Here is a 20,029-nt window from a genome sequence, read left to right as displayed (position 1 = left end):
GTCACCCAGACTGAGCTGTTTCACAGCTCTGCAGCCATCTCATCCCAGGTTTCAGCTGCTCAGCTTGCAGGGAAAGGGGTGGAAGGGGGGCTGCAGCCTCCCTGGGGTGTCCCTGAGCCCTCTTGGCTCTGAGGGGTTTACAGACACCATCACCCACCAGCATCCAGGTGCTCCTGTGGTGGAAAATGCTGAGTTTTTCAGGGTTGGTAGCTCTGACACAGAGGATGCAGAGGTGGCAGCGTGTCCTGCTCCCTCTTCATCTCCCTGTGGAAAAACTCGTTTGAGTGACGACTGCAGACACTGAGGTGAGGTACAGGGGGAACAGGTACTTTTTTTAAACTTCATTTTATTTTTTCCTTTGGAAATGCAGCCTCTCACAGCCATGCTGTCACAGTTAAAATAAGGTTTAAATTACAGGGCTGGCTGTGGCTTTTTCCCTTTCTTTCAGAATTTTTGCCAACTTGCAATTTACTTAATGAAATCCTGCTATTTCATTTAACGGGGATATTTTTTGCAGATGTTGATTTAACCCAGCTTTATAAAATATGTGAACTGTGCAGTTTCTTTCCTATTTTTAACAATTTAAGGATTCTAGTGCAGGACTTGACAGAGTTTATAACACCAATATCTGTTGTACCATGTAGTAGTGGGCTTGGACGATGAGGCTTCCACATCATTCACAGCCCCATCAGAAACAGTGTGAAATGCTGCAATAATGGGCAAAAATTACCCAAAGTGGGAATTTGTGTGAGCTTTGTGAATGTATTTCTGGAAAAGTATCCAACCCTGGTTTTACACCCAGTTATTCTTCAGGGTTTTGCAGGGGGGTTCTCTACATCCATGTGGATTCTTTATATGTGTGATATATATGGAATGAGGAAAAAAAAGGGTCTGGTTCAGGCTGGTGACAAGCTGCCTTTTGAATGTGTAATGCCCTGTGTTTCCCCCAGTATTCCTCACTTTATTTTTTAGAACGGATTTCCCCGGAGGGAGGGGAGGAATCTGCTGTTTCTGCTGCAGTGCTGAGCTGAGGGAGTGCAGTGTTGAACTCATTATCCCTAAGGATGCCTTCACGTGCTCCCTTAATCTCCCTGGCCTTGATGTACAAAGAGCCCGACCTGCTCCCCTTCCTCTCCTTCCCTTTCCCTCTCCATGGGAAGGTCATTTCTGTGCTGCTTCTTCTGCAGTTTCTGAGTTCAGCCTTTGCTTTCAGCCCCAAAACAGCTCGTGGAGGAGTTGCAGCCACAAGCCCTGCATAGACCAGTCCTGAAAAGGTTATTTTTTTAGCTTGAAAATGCAGTTCCATTGGCTGTGTCCTTGCTATAACTCACAGCATGGAGGGACAGGACACAGGGAATGGCTTCCCACTGCCAGAGGGCAGGGATGGATGGGATACTGGGGAGAAATTCTTCCCTGTCAGAGTGGGGAGGCCCTGGCACAGATTTTCCAGAGAAGCTGGGGCTGCCCCTGGATCCCTGGAAGTGTCCAAAACCAGGCTGAACTGGGCTTGGAGCAACCTGGGATGGTGGAAGGTGTCCCTGCCTGTGGTAAGGGGTGAAGCCAAATGGGCTTTAAGGTCCCTTCCAACCCAAACCATTCTGTGATAACTCATTAATCCTTTTCTCCTGGAATATCCCAAGCAGAGCTGGAGTTGTCTGGGATTCATATTAGTGCAGCAGGACAGGATGTATTCCATGGAGTTCTCTGTGTATTTTGGCATTTTCCTATTTCCCCCCCCCCCTTTTTTTTTTTTTTTTTTAAGAAACTGTGGTTTGTAGAAATGAAAACAAGTCCTTCTTGGCCAGGGAGGGTAATTGGTGTGAGTCACCTCCAGACTCCGTGGGCAAGTACAGCGTGAGGAATCTGGGAGATGACACTGGGACATGGGGACTTACAGAGGTCTGGGCTGCAGTCATGCTCTTCAGTCTTGTGGGTTTCATGCAAATACATTGATTTTCATCCCCCACCAGTTTTCTTGCTGTTTATCTGCACTTTAACAGGTTTTACAGCACCGTTCCAGGGAGTATAAAAATGTGACAGTTGGGCTCAATGATTTTAGAGTTACAGCTGTGACAATTCTACAATTCTTAGAAAAGATTTGTTCGATCTTCAGGGATGGCCTTGTCCCAGGTTAGCAGAAATGGTTGCTCTGTGCATGCACTTCTCTGGGCTGCTGGTTTGTGGATTTTGCAGGAGAAGGGCCCCTCCATGCACACAGATGGCACAAGGGCTGTGTTTGTGGCACTCAGGAGATGCCAGCCCAGCATCCTCCCTGCTCCACTGTGCACATCAGGGACTGACCCTGGGGCTTAAATCCCGAGTTGCTGAAGTCATTGTTTAGTCTTTGCTTGAAGTGGGAGTCAGAGCCCGTGGATGCTGGCCACGGGCAGTGGTGAGTGGACCAGCTGCCTGCTTGGAGCAGGGCTGGGGCAGCCCCAGCAGATGTTTACACACAATTCATGGAGCAGCTATCGGAAAATCTGGCGTGTGGGGGTGCCCACGCAGCCCTGGGCACGTAGGAAGGCAGGAGCCATCCCTGTGCTCCCTTCCACCTCTCCTGGTGGGATTCCTGCACCAGGCCCTTCTCATCCCTGCTCACCCCAATCCCATCCCAGCCCTTTCAATCCCTCCATCAGGCAGGAGCCCGACACCTCCCCGTACAGGTTCAGCCTTTCAGCATGACCAGGTTGGCCAGCACACCAGAGGGATTTGTTTCCTTGCAAAGGCCAGGCTGGCACCCAAAATCCTTTAATTCCCTGTAAAACCCCAGCAAATCCTCCACGAGCGGGGACTTGCAGGAGCCGTGGGCGTTGTGACAGCGGTGGCAGCCCCGCAGCCCCGGCTCCCTCTCGAGGTGCCTGCGCAGACAGAGAGGCTCGGGAGAGCTTCAGAAGGAGCAGGAGCTTGGCTTCTGGCCAGGCAGAGCAAAGCCTGAATTCCCATTCCTCTCACAGCCCCTGTCTGCTTCCCATATATGTGAGGGCACTGATACCAGGCTGGGGAAAAGTGCCTTTTTTTGGGGTTGCTGGGGAAGAATTATCAGAGGAGGGGAGGCTTCAGCTGGAGCCCTTTTGGAGAGAGGGTTGGGTTGGAATAGAGGACCCACAGCCTCTGTGGGGTCTGGGATGAGCCCTCTGGCACAGGGTTGGGTTGAAAGGCAGAGTTCCCAAGCTGAGACCTCGTGTCTGCCCAGCTCCACACCCAGCCGGCCAAGGAGGAGCAATGCAGCTCGTTCCCAGCTTATATGGAGAAAAGTGTTCCTTGGGCTGCTGCTTGTGCCCCCTCAGGGAGCCTCCCTGTCACAGGTTGTTTTCCAGGTTGGGGATGGTTTCCTAAAACTCTCTCAGTCCTTGATACTCCCATGGAGCCAACTCTGCCCTTGAAGGTGTTGCTGTGGATGCTGAGAAATCAGGGTGGCCTTGGGTTTTTTCAGCCCGTTTGCTGCTCCTCACTTCACCTCTGGAAACCATTATTCTCAGGAGTAAATCCCGTGGAGGTGTGAGAGCAGGGACAGGCTCTTGCTCCAAAGGGAATGGCTGGGGCTGGAGCAGTGCAGGCTCTCAAAATACGTCTGGTGGTGGTGTTTTGTTTGGTATTGCTTTGGTTTTCCTCCCAGCTCCACTCATTTCTGGTTAGGACACTAAAAATCTGCTGCAGCCACAGCATGCTCAGGGTCCTGTGTCCTGTCCAAGCTGCAAAGCCCAAAGTTCCCATTTTCCCCGGTGTTTTGGGAAGTGGATTTTCTGTGATCAGCTGGGACATCTGAAGGAGGCCTCATGAAGGGGAAGCTGAGCATTCCCCTCTGGAAATGGCAAGTTTGGGTTGTTCCTGGAGGGAGCTGAGCTGTAATTTGGGCTTGGGCTGTGCAAGGAGGTGGTGATGGGCTGCCTGGCCTGTGCAGGACTGCCTTCCTGGTTTGGAGGAGCTCAGTGCCCATGGATTATCCAACAACTGGACATAAAAAGCAGCCAGTGCTGGGTCAGTGGTCCTGCTGCTGCTGGGGATACCCTGATGTTCTTGGGAAGTGTGGGAAACGAGGAGGCTCAAGCAGCATCTCTGCAGCCTCCTCATGACATCCTCACCACCTCAGCCTCTGGCTTCAAAACCAGCTCCAGCACTCAGTGCCCCCTCCACCCTGGGAGAAACCCCTTCCTTGGAGGTCTTTTCCATCGTTAAGGATTGAGGATTAGTGCTGGTGTGAAGCAGCAGGGCTTGGTTTGGTGCAGCCACAGCCTCTGGCCCGTCCCCCTGTGCTGAGGAGGTTCCCAGGCTGGGCTCCAGCGCCCAACGTGCTCCTCGCGAGCGGCGCGATGGAGGCGGGAAGGGGTGTTATTCCTGTTTCTCTTCTGAGGGACCTACTAATTAGTTTCTGCTTTTAAAAGGCTTTGAAGCGCTCAGCCGAAACTTCTCTGGGAGCGAAAACTATGATTATTTATATTTATCCCATTCCCCAGCGCCCCGGCCCTGCCGCGGCTCCGGCCGCTGGGAGGATTATCCCGCTGCCCCAGGGGAGGCTGACAGCACCCACAGCTGCTCTGCTGAGCCACAACGGCTTCCAAAGGCAGGGAGAGCCCAGGAGATCCCATTTGGACATCCCAGTCCGTGCCCACCCCCTGGGATGTGGCTGGGATTGCAGCCCCCGGACTGGTGAGCAGCGGGAGAGGCGTGGGGAAAGGAGCCTTGCACATCACAGCTGTGGCTGCAAGGGAGATCTGCCATCCTGTGATTTATGGGGTGATTTCTCCCAGATCCTCAGCGTTTTTCAGGCTCTAGGGGAACAAAAAAGGGACTGCACACATGGTTGGGTGGAGGACCTGAAAATGTGCGAGTTCTCAATGTAAAAGTGGGGAAAAGGAGGGGTTTCCTCCCCATTTTTGTCCTGGCTTCCCTCACCCTGCTGCAGAGGGCACTTTTGGGAATGAACCTTCTCCCCTGTGAGTGGAGCTGGTGCCTTGCCAGGAGCAGGCAGAAGAAGAAGCCAATCCCAACCAGACGACACACGGAAGATTTTCATCAAACCTCCGGATTTTACAGCAAATCAAACAGTGGGGACCTTCCCTCGCCCAGCCCTTCCCCTGTGGTTTTCACCAGCTCGTTTTTCTCCCCATTTTCCAGCTGGTTGGGGCACAGGGGTGGATGCTCAGGGAGATGCCAAGCACGACCCCAGGATTTTGCTGGGTTTGGGTTTATCCAGGGCTGGTTTCCAAGAGGGCAGAAGTCCCAGGCAGGCTGTGGTTGATGACAGCTCTGAGGCTCTCAGAAGTGGCAGCCAGCGTGGGCGGTGACGTTCGGGGCTCCTTTTGAAGCTGTATTTACATTGTTGTGCTCCCTAGGACGTGCCAGGTGTAACGCAGGTACCTGGAGCTGGAAAAGCCATGGATGTGCCTGAAAGCTCTGAGCAAGACGGGCTGAGGTTAATGGAGACTGTTGGACTCGAAAACATTTTAAAAATATCACCTAAATCTCTGAAAACTTTGGCGTTCAGAAGGAACACATAAAAATGTCAGGGAAAAATACCCGAGTTGGGTTTTTCCAGTTTTCACCCTTGGCTGAAAAATCCTTTCTAAAACAGGGGATCTGGGGAGAAAAACAGTGCTAAAATACCTTAAAATCATGTTCTGGACTGTGGATTTAATGGCCAGGGAAGGTCCATTAGAAGAAAACTCCTTGAGTTTAGCTTAAAAATAAGCTAACTGATGATGACTTCCAAATTTCCGGGCAGAACTAAACATGGCATGTGTTTTGCTTTGAAGGATATAAAAAAAAATTAGCATGAGCTGATGATTTTGCAGAGTGGTTTCTTTTATGCAGAGAAAATTGTTTTCATCCTCATTCTTGGCATTGGCTCCTTGTCCTGTGTTGCTTTTGTTTCTTGGGCTGCCATGGAAATGTCCCCCTTTCCCCCCAGGCCTCTCCACACACCTCTTGCACCGGCTCTGGTGCTCGTCAGACCCTTTTTTTTGAACTAATTTAATTAATTAACCCAACGCAAGTGTTCCTCAGAGTTAATCATCTCCTGGGCTAACAAATTAAATCTGCTGGAGGAGGAGGCTGGGGAGCAGCAGAGCTCTGCTCCAAGGGAAGGCCTGGAGGAGGAGGAGGATGGTGGCCATGGTGGGGAGGGCTCTTCTCAGCTGTCTTCCCATGGTTTTTTGGGATAAATGAGCTGAACTGGTGTCCATGGCTGCTCAACAGCCACATCCAGCACGAGGAACATGCCTTGTGGGGGGGACCCTGCAGTGACAGTGGTGACACCAGGTTATTGACAACATAAAATCTCATTCTTGTTTTGTAGTTGAGATGGGAGCTGGGCTGAATCCTTACATTCAGTGGAGTAAGCCAGAAATAACACCAATATCTGTTTGCACCATGTAGGAGTGGGGTTGGACAATGAGGCTCCCACATCATCCACAGCTCCATCAGAAACAGTGTGAAATGCTGCAATAATGGGCAAAAATTACCCAGAGTGGGAATTTGTGTGAGCTTTGTGAATGTATTTCTGGAAGAGTATCCAACCCTGGTTTTACACCCAGTTATTCAGGGTTTTTGCAGGGGGATTCTCTAAATGCTGCGATAATGGGCAAAAATACCCACCTGCCTTTTCCCCTCAGGAGCAGCTTCCCTGGAGAAACCAAGGAGGAGTTAGGCAAGGGGACTGAGCTGTCCTGTCCTCAGCAGGATTTTCACCTGGAGAAGCTCCTGCCAAGCCTCCTGTGTCTGTTCCCTGCTGGGATTAGGATGTTGCCCTAAATACACACAGTGTGCCCAGCATTGGGGTGCTCCCACGCTGGGACCAAGATGGGGTCCCCAAGCCCTTTGAGGTGCCCTCAAGGTGCCATCCACAGCTCCCCCTAAGGATGGGCAGCCAGCAGGGCTGGTTTGTGTCCCCTGAGGGGCCCCCCATGCTGGGGACAGCTCCAGCCTCTCCCCAGCCCAAGGGGCCGTGCTGGGGTTGGTGCTGGTGGCAGGGGGGCTCTGGGGGGCACAGTGATGCATTCCAGCTGAAACTTGTAAGGCAGAGGTATTTTAAGTATATTGGCTTAAAGAAAATGGTTGTGAGCTTTGCTGGGGCAGATTGACAATTAATTTCTCTTTTTTTTTTCTTTTTTTTCTTTCTTTTTTTTTTTCTTTGCAGGGCCATAAAAATTCCATTTCTCTGTGGAAAGTTTTAACCCCTTCTTACCCTGGCACTTGTTTCCAGGGGTATTAATGGGGGATTATTTTAAGTGATGGCTCCCCAGTGAACTGTTAATAGATTTTGGGGAAATGTGTGTGTTCTTTGTGCTGGGTTTTTTATCTGGACCATGTTCACAGTGCCCTGTGTATGGCTGTAACCTTCCTGCTTCCCTGTTCCTGTGTGTCAGGCAGTGTAAATACAGATCTGTGCTGTGGCAGAGGGGAGGAAAAAGACTGAGCATGGGTCTGATAGTCCAAAAGTGGAGTAAAAGTGAATGGAAAGGTGTTGAGGCAGGGTGTACCTGAGCTCCATGGGGAGTGGGCTCTCTGGTGGGAGGACTTCTGAACATCCTGCTTCATTTCCAGGTTGCCCAGATGTGCATTAAGTCCCCGTCACATCTGGAGAGTGCAGTGATTTATTTTTCATGTGCATGGTCTTCCCTATGGGCACCTCTTCAGTGTGTTTTGAGAAGCTCTTCCTTGCAGCCATGTATTGAGGGGGCCATTTGACCTGCTGGGAGGAGGTTTGGTGGCTTTGGAAAAGCCAAGGAGTGAATCAGAGCCGTTTGTTTCATGTGCTTCGTGATCTGCCCATGTTTTCCATCCTGCTTTCAAGTGCAAAATCAAGCAGTGGGACTGTGCAACGTTTTGTTTTGGAAAAAAGCATCTTTCTTTTCTCTTTTAAAGCACTCCTTTGAACTTTACTGGCATAAAATGCTGTCAAATCACAAATAGTCTCAAACCTCAAGTTATTTTCTTTACCTCCACACTCTGCAGGGAGTGACAGCAGCAGTGCTGCTAACGCCGGGAGGATTTACAGTGTTTGCTCTCTGCATTTATTCCCAGAGCCAGATTCCTTTTGCCTGAGCCATGCAGGAGCCTTTTCCCTTTAAATTCTGGGCTGGATTCTCCTATCTTGTTCCTTTATCTCTAATTGTTTGAATTCACTTTGGGATGTGCTACGAGGCATGGCTGTGTGGAGGAGCAGTGGTGGAGGAAGGAGTAAACACGAGGCAGAGTTTCAGCCCCTCCATCTGATGGATGAAGGTGGCTTTGATGGAGGAGATAGCCCTGACGCCAGCCCCTCTGGAGCTGCTACAAGTTGTAGCTGCCTACAATGATAGTTGTTAAAAACCCCTCCTGTAATACCACTGCGGGACTCAAATATTTTCCTTTCTTCAAAAAGAACGCTAACAAGCCCGCCTCTGTTCCAGCAGAAGTGGGAGGGGGGGAAAAAACAGAACAAAAAGTGGATTTTCTTGTCTGTGCATAAAGGGCAGCATGGAAAAAAAGAGGAGGGAAAAGTGGAATATTTATTTAAAAGGCAGAGGAGGAGGTGGTGGTGTGCCGGCCGCCCCTGCTCTCTGCAGAGTGGTAGTGCCTAATAGCTGGAGGCGAAACTAATACTTGGCAGGGGATGAGACACAGCACAGGCCCCCCTGATTTGGGGGCTTGCTGAAGTGCTTGTTTTATGTCAGGGCTGTGGGATGAGTTCATCTTTGCAGGAATTGGTTGAGTGCACTGGGAGATAAAAGGAGGGAGAGGAACCCAGCGCAGCACGGGGAGCGCTGGGAGAGGGACCCTGAGAGCTTCCCGAGGGCAGGGGCTGCTCAGATGAGCCTTGAGCTGTCCCCTGCCAGGGGGTCACTTCCCTGTGCGCTGCTTTTTTGGATTTTAAAGACTTTCCTCTCCCTTGTTCAGAAGAAGTGGATTGAAAGGAAACTTTTCTTTTCTTGAGGTGCAGTTACCTGAAAGTCACATTGTCACCTGCTGGAAGGAGCACAGGACTTCTCCAGGAGTGCTGTGGGCTGGCAGAGCTGGCACTGCCAGGCAGGGGCTGTGGGATGACAGAGATGAGGAGCTCACTGGCAGGGGGCTGCATTCATGGATGGATGGAGGGGAAAGTTCCTGCCTTAAGTTGCATGGAAATGCTTTTAATAAAGCTCTTTCAAATGAATGTTTTCATGGGTGATTCTGCTTAGATATTTGCCAGTTCCTGGAAAGCAGAGATGGCACCAGGGCTGTTGGCGCTTGCAGCAAAATATTTTTGTAGGATAGGCACTGTTTTCCTCCAGCTTTACTTCCCCCCCCCCCTTGTATATTAATTTGCACTAAACCATGAGAAACTCCTATTTAAATGTTTATTGCTGACTGTTCCCCTGATTAATGGAGCTGCTGGGGACACTGGAGGTTTGAAGTTGTCCCATCCTTAATCTGTAAGGGAAATGCAGGGGCTGAGCAGTAGTTTCTCAAAAATGTAATAACAAAACCAACATAGCTAATGGGCATGGAGGGCTTTGTGGAGGTTGGGAGGTTAAACAGATGCAGAGCTCAGTAATTGCTACCAGCCTCCAGCCCCGGCACATGAAAGGCTCTGAGCTGGTCTGTAGCCCCCAGATCACTTGAGTGGGACAGCAGCAAAGTTCAGTGTTTGGGGAAAGCTTTGGGAAGGCATTGGGAGAACTGTAGGATGTCCCAGGGGAAAAATGACTGTGGAAACTGGATGCTGGGGAAGATGGATGGGTCTCTTAGCACCCTGGTTCAGTGGAAGTTGTCCCAGTTGATTGACAGAGGGATGGACTGCGATGGTGTCCCCAGAATGTGACCTGTGGTGGGTGAAGGGGCTGCTTCAGGCTGATGAGCATTGCCCACAGCAAAGGGCATCCTGCTGCCTCCCTGCCTGCCCCGTCACCCCCTCCCCCTCGGCCCTCCCCTTAAATTTGTATAGTTACAACTCCAGTTAAACTCCAACAAAGCCGCTTAATTCAAAGCTGGTTAATGGGGAGGGGAGCCCGCTCTCCTCCGGGGTAATTTGAGCCTGAAAAGAAGCGGGGCTGGAGGGCTGGGCCTGAAATCCGGTGTGTCAATGGGGGCTCTGGAGCAAAATAATGGCATCACCCCGCGGGCGAGTTAATGGGACATGATGGCACGGAGGCACCGGGGTCAGCAGGCCACGGGCACGTGAGGGATTGTCAGGGAGCTTAATGCTGGCCACGGAGCACAGCCAGCCCAGAGCAGAGCAGAGCTCCTCACTGGAAATTCCACGGCGGTTTTCCCTTAACCGGTGCGGCAGGAGCAGGAATGGTGTTCAGCAAGTGGTTAATTCGCCCTCTTTGGGGCTCCTTCTCTTCCTGTCTTCCTTCTGGAGACATCATAAATTCTGGAGGCATCATAGATTAAACAGATTTCTGGCAGCCTGCGTCCCTCCCGTCTTCCCTGAGTGTAATTCCTAGAAAGAAGAGACGTCTCTCATTGTCTGGAGAGTTCCAGTGGGTTTTTAGAAGGACATGTATAGTTCCTAGCAGCTACTCCCCCTTGGCATGAAACACTTCCTCAGATTTCATGTTCCCCATGGGAACATCAGCGTGGCTGTCAGAGAATATTACACTGAGGAGACACCCGGCGGGTCGCTCATCCAGGCACATCCTGGACATCTGGGGGTCAGCTCGGCACAAGTTTGGCCTGGAAGGTGGGGTTACAGGGGTGCTGGGGAGCCACCAGGCTCAGGATACCGGCACAGTGTCCATACCAGCTCCAGTGGGAGGAATGCAAATATCCTGAGGACACGCGGGCCCAGCTGTGGATGCAGGGTTGGACATTAAATGGAGAGAGATGTGCTGAGCTCAAGGGAGATGGTGGGCATCCTGTGGGATCTCCAGCCTGGGCTTGACCACCAGTCTTAGTGGCATTTAACACCTCTGAAGACAGGATTTGGGTTGAGCACCAACTTTGGGTTCAAGATGGACTTTGGGTTGAGCACAAACTTTGGGTTAAACAGAACTTTTGAGGTGAATGCAAATTTTGGGTTAAATACAAGTTTGGGTTGAACGCAAATACAGGGTTGAACATGAAGTTTGTGTTGAACACAAGCTTTGGGTTGAGCATGAGTTTTAGGCTGAGCATGAATTTCAGGTTAAATACAAGTTTAGGTTGAATATGGAGTTTGTGTTGAACACAAGTTTTAGCTTGAGCATGAACTTCGAAATAAATTCCAGCTTTGTCTTGGACACAAGTTTTGAGTTGAGTGTGAAATTTGTGTTGAACACAAATTTTGGGTTGAGCACCGTCTTTGGGTTGAACATGAGATTTGTGTTGAACGCAAGGACTGGGTTGAGTTGAGCGCAAGTTCAAATTCTCACTGAGCAGAGCTGATGGGTGGGAGGAGCTGTTTCCCAGGCTCTATCCCTGTGGTTCCCCAGGTGATCCCAGCACTCCTGACTCGCTCTCTGTCCCCACAGACGCCAGCACGTCGCCCGATGCCGTGAAGAGGAGCCATTGGTGCAACGTGGCCTACTGGGAGCACCGGACGCGCGTGGGCCGCCTCTACACAGTGTACGAACAGTCTGTCAGTATCTTCTACGACCTACCTCAAGGAAACGGCTTCTGCCTCGGACAGCTAAACCTGGACAACAGGAGCGAGACTGTGAGAAGGACTCGAAGTAAAATCGGCTACGGGATTTTACTGAGCAAGGAACCGGACGGGGTGTGGGCCTACAACCGCAGCGAGCATCCCATCTTCGTCAACTCCCCGACACTGGACATCCCCAACTGCAGGACTCTGATCGTGCGCAAGGTGATGCCGGGCTACTCCATCAAGGTGTTTGACTACGAGAAGTCCTGCCTGCTGCAGCACACGGCCGAGCTGGATTATGCAGACGGGCCCTACGACCCCAACAGCGTCCGGATCAGCTTCGCCAAGGGCTGGGGGCCCTGTTATTCCAGACAGTTCATCACGTCGTGTCCGTGTTGGCTGGAGATCTTACTCAGCAACAACCGGTAACTCTCCGAGGAAAGGAAAACATCAACAGCAACAAAACACACACACACAAAAAGAAAAAAAAAAGAAAAAAAAAAAAAAGACACAGACTATCCCAAATATCATCTACCTAGATTTAATATAAAGTTTTATATATTATATGAAAATATATATTATACTTGTAATTATGGAGTCATTTTTACAATGTAATTATTTATGTATGGTGCAATGTGTATATGGACAAAAAACAGAAAATGCACTTTGGCTTATATAATTCTTTCAATACAGATTTTTAAAAAAAAGAAAAAAAAACAACAAAAATTATACAGCAAAAATAGGAGAAAGCCCTAATTTTGATGTATGGTTTTTTGAAATATTATTAATACCCAGACAAAAAGCTAATACCAGTCACTCATTGATAATAAAGTATTCGCATTATGGGGGGGGATTTGTCTTTTTTCTTCCCCCCCCAGCTGAAGTTGGCAGCAGTCAGGGGGGTTCCAGAGGGCAGCTGCTGTCTCCCATCTCAGCCAGGACCCTGGAAAAGCAATAAATGAGTTGGAAGGCTGCAGCTGGCTCCAAGAGGAGGGTGAGTGAGGCCAGTTGGAGTGCCAGGGAACACTGGGAGGAGGTGAGAGGAAGATCTGTAGCTCTTCTCACCCAGGGCTGTCTGACCTCTCTGATAACACAGAACAGGGTGGGGATGAGGGTGCACATCCATGCTGTGCAGATTAATCTTCATCAGTGCTAATCAGTAGGTCTTGGAGAAAAGCAGAGTATTGCACGGCCACAAAGCTGCCCAGCAGTACCAGTTTGGATTTTTTGCCTTACCCAGGGGTTGTCTGTGAGCCCTGCACGTCCCAGACGTGTTTGATGGTTGAGAAACAAATGGAGGTTTTGGACAACTCATGGTTGGGTGGATCCTCCACTGGAGCATGGCCTGGATTTTGGGAACGTCTCCAGTGCCTCGGAGGAGCCATGAGCAGCTTTGTCCTGTAGATCTCCCAGTCTGTCATCCAGGCAATAAATGATCCAGGAGTGTTTGGGAAGAATATATTTACTCTGAGGAGCAGCTGCAGCCAAAAAAATGTCCTGGTCAGATGTGCCTGTCTCAGCTGATTTACTCTGCCTGGAAATCCTGGATAAAATCAGCTCCTTTGCTCTGACTTGTGCTGGGCCTGGCAGGGGCAGATTGGACACGGGCTTTGCTTGGTCAGGGAAGTTATTTATTGCCAGGGAGGAGCTCTGCCAAGTCCTGGAGTTCTGCTACAATTCCAGTCTGTGCCTTTGATTTCCATAAAATCCCAGCCTCTGGAGCCCAGTGACTGGGAAGCTTTCAAGGTTGCAGAGGATGTTTTTGTCACCTTCGTATTTGCAGAGAAAAAGATTCAATGAGACCTCGAAGGGTTAAATAGGGCCTGAATTTACCACTCAAAAGCTCTTCTGGTGCATGTCAGGGTCCTGCATTTTGGCACCTGTCCCTGATGTTCCTGCCACAGCCACGAGTGAGGATGGGGAATCGCAGAATTGTGGAATCCTGGAGTGGTTTGGGTTGGAGGAGACCTGAAATGTCACCTTGTTGCACACCTTCCACCATCCCAGGGTGCTCCAAGCCCCGTCCAGTCTGGCCCTGGAGATTTCCAGGGATGGAGGAAGGTGGGGGCTGCATCCCACAGGGAAACACAGGAACCTGGGTGGATGCTGGAGAGATCTGAGCAGGGAATGTTGCAATGACATTCCCGCAGTCATTTTTCAAATTATAACCATATTTGATGTTTAATTAGGACCACATTGGTTGAATTCCTGCAGCATCAGTATTAATACTTGACATCATTAATTTTTGTTTGTGTTACAGCCATTCTTAGGGAACGGTGTCAAAACATGTCACTCTCATTTAAAGCAGCTTTCAAGAGCTTTGCAGGGGTTTTTTTATCCCTTTGGCTTAGGTTTGGTGGGTCCTGCCAAACCACCCACCTCCTTTGTTGTATCGCTTTCACACAGTCTATCAAGAGGCCACTTTTATGTTTTGGGGGCTTTTAAAAGATTTTTCTCAATACTGTCCTCATTTTACCTGGGGAGCACCAGCAAACATTGCTTTTTTTGTTTCCTTTTCTTTTCCCCAGCATTTCCCACACCACATTCACACCTTTGCTCCCTGTTCTTCTCCTTGTGGAGCAGTGCCACCATTTTCCACTTTCTACCCACTTCATCCATAATTTTGGACAAAACAGCACCAAGGACGGATTTGAGGGTTAACTCGGGGCTTTCCCTTGTGCAATCCACTGGTGGTGCTTAATTCTCTTTTTTTTCATTACTCATGCGCTTCCCCAGGAATAAATCTGGAGTTTTATTTCAGTTGACAGCGGGGCTTTAAAGGGAATAAAAAAGGATTTTATGGAGAGGCAACAAAATAAGACATCAAGTATCCTTTTCTGTCTCATTTTGCCCCTTTAATACCTTATAATCATCAAAACTTAGAACTCTTTACAGGAGCTTTAGGACTTCAAAGCAGTTGAGCTCCACACTGGACTCTCAGAGCTCAGCCGGAGCCTTCCCCGCAGTGGGGATGGACCTGGGGCTGGGAAATGTCACCTGGAGCAGCCCTGGGGTGGTGGCTGTGGGTGGAGGGCACTGCCATGGGGAAGGAGGAGTGAATTTCCTGCCAGGGTTGCAGGAGCAGCTGGGCACGGTTGGGGTTGGTTAAGGAGCTGATGGGGTCCTGCTGTACAGCACCCACAGCTATATAAGCAGGATGGCCACAACCCTGCTCTTTTCTGAGCTGCCTCCTGAGCTTCTCCATGTGGGATTTTCCTCCTTCCTGCAGGAATTGTGCTCTCCCAGTACCTGAGGTAAGTGGAATGTTCCCTGTTGTTGGATCTGTGTGGTGTTTTAGAGCATTTTAGGGGTAGAAATTGAAGAGCTCCCTCACAGGAGGGTGCTGGCCTGTGCTTGGCCTGATCTGTGGCGTCTCTGTGGCTCCTTTTGAGCTGGAGCTGGCTCAGCTTTGTCCTGAGGAGGCTTTTGGGTCGCCCCTGTGGTTACAAATCATCAGGTGCCTATTTTGGGCAGTGCAGTGGGGAAATGAGGGTTTTTTTTTCCCTGTAGCAGTACTGAAACACCCAGGGTCACACTGAGCTGAGGGAGTTCTGAGCGTCTGCTGTTGTGGTGCCAAGGCCGGGATCCCTCAGCAGCCCTCAGGGGCCCGGGGCAGGGATCCCTCAGCAGCCCTCAGAGCCCTCAGGGGCCCGGGGCAGGGATCCCTCAGCAGCCCTCAGGGGCCCGGGGCAGGGATCCCTCAGCAGCCCTCGGGCCCCGGGACGGGGAGCCCTCAGCAGCCCTCAGAGCGCTCAGGCAGGGATCCCTCAGCAGCCCTCAGGGGCCCGGGGCAGGGATCCCTCAGCAGCCCTCGGGCCCCGGGGCGGGGAGCCCTCAGCAGCCCTCAGGGGCCGGGGCGGGGATCCCTCAGCAAACACAGCTTTGTCCTGGTGCTGAGGGCCCAGCTGGGCACTGACCCGGAGCTGCTCTGCTTTATGGGTGAGAGGGGATGGTTTTATTGCAGGACAGGGCTGCTGGGTGGCTTTGGTGCCTCAGCTGGTGACTGTCACCCCTCTGAGGCAGTGACTCCTAAGGTGGAGCTGCCCCAGGGCACGGCCTTGGCAGGGAGCAGGCAGCTCTCTCCATGCTGCTGCAGAGCCTGGGGTGGGTGGAGTGGCTCACCTGGCTCTCCGTGGGTCACCTGAGGGTGGTGGGACAGGGAGATGTTCTGAGCTGGTGTTTGAGCAGTGAAATTCATGGACAGTTTTTCTGTGAGTGCTAAGGCTTGGCTGGAGGCATCACCTGGGTTCTCCTGGTGTTGTGCATGTACCCCGAGTCCACTCCAGTGGAAGTCCTGAATTAGTAATTCTCATATTGGACCTGAGTCCTTGCAGGCTTTGGTGTGTGGACTGTGTTTATTTGATAGGATCCTCTTAATTTAGCAATAATGGGGTTTAAGTCATGTACTGGGCTGGGGAGGAGCAGCCAGTTGCTGCTGGTGGGTCCCAGAGGCTGCTGCTCCTCCTGTGAGCAGACATTCATCATCCCAGTCCTTGACTTCACTGCTGCTATGACTGAGAAATGTGTTTCAGCAGCCAGAATGGAAAAGAAATTATTGCTAAATTCATCCACTCTCAGGTCTTACGAAAAAGAGAGGCTGAGAGCCCTTTGTGGCACAGGTCTGGCCACAGTTTTCTGGGGGCTGCCAGTCTTTGGGCCATAATCCTCCTTCTCAGGGCTTTATCTCCACAGTGGAAGTGGGGGGCTTGTTCAATATATAATTCAGAGCTGGAATTCAAATTCAGGACTCTGTGTGGGCTACCAAGGGAGAGGACAAAAATCCCTTTTGGTGTAGAGAAGGGAGCTGAGGTTTGGTTTGGGGTGTGAGGCTGCTTGGCTTCATGGGCTGTGAGTGGTGGAAGGTCTCCAGCTCTTTGGGACGTGTGTTAATGCTTTTAGCAGAGCTGCTCACACACCAACCTGCGCTTCCCAAAGCCCTGGGTGCTCCAGGCTGGGGCTCTGCCTGCTCCGGGGTGGGATTGAGGTGGAGGAGGAGCTTTAACAGCTGCCCAGGGTGGTGCTGGCTCAGAGGATGGAGCTGCTGGTGCCTCTCAGGGATGTGGGATGAGCCTCAGCAGCCAGAGGGGGTTGTGGGGTTTTTCCTGACAAACACCAGGACAAAAAAAATTAAATCTCATCCATCCCAATGCCTTGTGGAGAGAGCTGGTGTGGGGAACTGCTGCTGGTGCAGGGCATGGCTGGGGGCTTGGGGAGAGGCTGGTGGTGGATCTGCTGCTCCCTGGCTGGTTTAAGCTCAGCTTTGGGGGAAATGGGAGCTGGGTGCTGCAGAGCTGTGCTGGGGAGGGGAGATCCTGTACCTCCCCTCTGTGTGTCCTGAGCTGCCTGGTGGGAGAACAGGATCTGCTCTTGTGTGTGTCCAGCAGGGACCACGACTTTCCTAGAAAGCAAAAATAAGGATTCACCTCCATCTCCCCTCCCCTGGGGTGGGCTGGGGGCTCTGCAAGGGGGCCCATGGCATCACTGTCTGCTGGGTGATACCTGGGGCTGCTCCAGCACCCCAAAACTGCATCCAGGAGCCTGGCTGAGTGCAGAGCATCCAGAGTTATTTCCTGTGAATAACTCCTTTTGCTCCCCTCAAAGGTCTTATTTTCTGTCTGGGGCGTGATGAAGCATTACTTGCTGCTTTGTGGATAATCCTTCCTATATTCCTGATTTATGGATGTGCTGGTGTGATGCACAAAGTGGCATCTGTGCTCTGCACACTGTGAGAACAACCCAAAATTGCTCTGAAACTCAACTGGCTTACAATTATATTGGATTCTATTAAATTAAAACACATAGCACATATATTACACAATAAACCACAGCTATTCCATGGATCAAATTAAGTTTTATTTGGGCAAATTACAACCTTTCTTACAGTTGGGCCTTTGTGAAACCATTCCTTTTTAATAAAAACAGGCATTTTTGGCAAATGCTCTTAAAGTGTGCATTCCCAATAATTGCATATACTGTTGCTATTCTTTCTGGGATATATGTGGCTAATTATCTCCTGCTTAGGATAGGTTTAAATGAGTGGGATCTTCCCTTTGCTCCTCCCCCGCACCTCCCTTCTGCTGGAATTTCTTAGTGCTTTCCATTTTTATTAGCTTGGCTATGGAAGAGAGCAGAGGGAAAAAAAAAAAAAGTCTTCTCATTAAAAGCAGGAGTGCTTTTCCCGGAATTTCTTGGGGAAATGTGACTCTCCCAGCCTTCCTCCAGCCCTGCCACGGGGCTGAGGGGGACAAAGCTGCAAATGGACCTTGGGGAAGTGGCCTGGAGCTCTGGGAGGGTGGTGGGAGGTGCACCCCACTTGTGGGGGCTGGTGGAGAGGCAAAGCTTTGGAGAAAATGAAGGAGTTTGTTGAGGAGGGGCCTGGGGGGCTCCAGCTGGCGTGGAATTGCATCTGGGGCTTGGATTTTCCTGCTTGCCTGAGAAGATGCAGCTCTGGCTGTGGCTTGGAGGCTGGGCCATCTCTGGTGGCTCCTCTTTGAAGCAGGATTTTGGTGCTGCTTCCCTGCAGGGACAGGAGGGGCTGTGGGGTGGCATTCAGACCCCCAGGAATGGCTTTGGCTCGGGCTCATCCTCACACGGTTCTGGGTAAAAGCAAGTCAGTGCTTCAGGAATTGAGGGGATGGGCTGGCAGGGTGGCTCATTCCTTGTTTCCTTAGGAAACTTGGCTGAAAATGACGCCCCTCAGCTCCCCTCTGGATTTGGGAAGTGCTGCTCCTCTGCTTTTCCTGCCCCTCACGTTCTGCTCACTGCCAGGCTTGGAGATAGCAAATTGCTCCCTGGGAATAATTTTTCCCACAGTATTTTCAGCCTGGACAGGGAAGCAGAGGAAGTGTCCCAAGTGCTGCTTTCCTCGGGTGATGCCAGAGCGGTTTCCAGACCCCCAGGGTGGAGATAAAGGGTGGGGCAGCCTCCAGGCTCCCCAATTCCTGAATCCAGCAGCTTCAGGCTCGTGCTCCTGCCCCAGCAGCACCTGGGGATGTGGGAAGGGTGCTCAGCCCGGTGGGATGGGGACCATGGAGCAGTTGCTGTGGATGTCCAAAGCACGTCACATAAAACTTCAAAGAGTTCTGTCAGCTTTCCAAGTCCTTCTGGGCACCATTGTCAGGAGATCAAGAAGGTTTATGGAGCCTCCCAAAGCACATCTGGATGCTGTTTATGGGATTGTGCTTGCTATGATCACATCTGTGGGAGGGGTTGGCACTGGGAGCTGCTCTGGGAGTGCCAGGGCCATGGGCTGGTGGCATCTCCCTGCACTGTGGTCAGGAGGAAGCCCAGAGCTCAGGGTTTCCTTGCTGCTCTCAAACTGCTGCCAGCAGTTTCCTCAGAGGCTGGTGCTTCCCAGCTCCTTCCTTCCACAGCCCTGGCGGTGCTGGGAGCCTCAGCACCCTCCAGCTGCCAGCTGGGGTTGGGTGACAAGCTTGGTGGCCTTGTGCCAGGGCTGGTGGGACTGGCTGGGGACTCCACTGTGCTGACAGAGAGCGGGCACCAAGCTGTGTCACAGGGAAGAGGAAAGGAGATTGTTCTCTTCTATGAAACACTCACAGAAGCTTCTTTATTTATTAATTTTAAATTTTTTTTTAATAATAAAGTGTCTTTGGCCTCTTTCCAGGATGGGTTTTCCATTGCCATGGAATGTGTGATAATAGGGCAGGAGACAGTGGCACTTGCTGGGTCCCCCAGTGTCTCTGCACCCCAAGGTGGGGCAGTAACCAACTGAAGTGGCCACAAAACATTTTTGATTTCCTGCCTGTGTGATTCAGTCACAGTGGCAGCAGGTCACAGCCTGGCTCTGTCCCCAGGGCGTGCCCTAGCCTGGCATCCCAGGGACAAGCATGGGCAGTGGGAGAGAACAGGGAAGGGAGCAAAGGGAAGGGTCCCCAGGGCTTCCCTGGCAGGTTTTGGAGGGAGAAGGTTCTGCTTGGTCCCTGCTGGTCTCATTCATCCCCATCCTCTGTCCTTGTCCATCTCTGATGGTCCCAGCGCTGGGCGAGTCGGGTTGTGGGTGGCATTTGGGACACGAGGCTCTCCAGGCTGGTGGCACCAACCCCTCCAGGAAGGGAACTGAGTCACCACCACCCCTGGGGCTGTGTGTGGAGCAGGGCTGGGCCTCCTCCCCTGGCAGCAGGGATCTGTGTTCTCTTTGGGGATGCGGGATTGAAACCACAGCCCAATGCTGGGGAAGCTCCGTGGTGGGCGTGAAGCGCCTTCTCCCGAAGGATGCCGGGGGGAAGGGTGAGAAGAAAACCCCCACACGTCTCTGGAAATTGCTTTCCTTCCTCTTCTCCTTCCAAAACAGTGCAATTAACAGAAATAAACTCCTCAGTGCTGTTAATTTGGAAGGCCTGTGTGCCAAGCTGGAGCTGTGCTGGGAACAGTTAATTATTACCCAAACGGGGTCTGAGCGGGGCTGAGAGCGTTGAGGAATTATGAAACTGGAACGAGGGAGGCCCATTCTTGGCAAACACTTCCGTGATTCAAATGCTGGGG

At 51.4% G+C, this 20,029-nt stretch overlaps 1 protein-coding gene across 1 annotated transcript in view; it reads left to right on the top strand.

Moving 5' to 3' along the window:
• The window catches only part of SMAD6 (SMAD family member 6), a 37,704-nt gene extending 25,334 nt beyond the window's left edge, over window positions 1–12,370 (top strand). The window contains exon 4 of the mRNA XM_054642042.2: window positions 11,415–12,370. Coding sequence (XP_054498017.1) covers window positions 11,415–11,956 — 542 coding nt within the window. The 3' untranslated portion in view covers window positions 11,957–12,370. The remainder of the gene's footprint in view (window positions 1–11,414) is intronic.
• The last annotated feature ends 7,659 nt before the right edge of the window (window positions 12,371–20,029 follow it).

Source organism: Agelaius phoeniceus, chromosome 13 (genome assembly GCF_051311805.1).
Source record: "Agelaius phoeniceus isolate bAgePho1 chromosome 13, bAgePho1.hap1, whole genome shotgun sequence".
Lineage (NCBI taxonomy): Eukaryota > Metazoa > Chordata > Aves > Passeriformes > Icteridae > Agelaius > Agelaius phoeniceus.
This window is presented reverse-complemented; position numbering and strand designations above follow the sequence as displayed.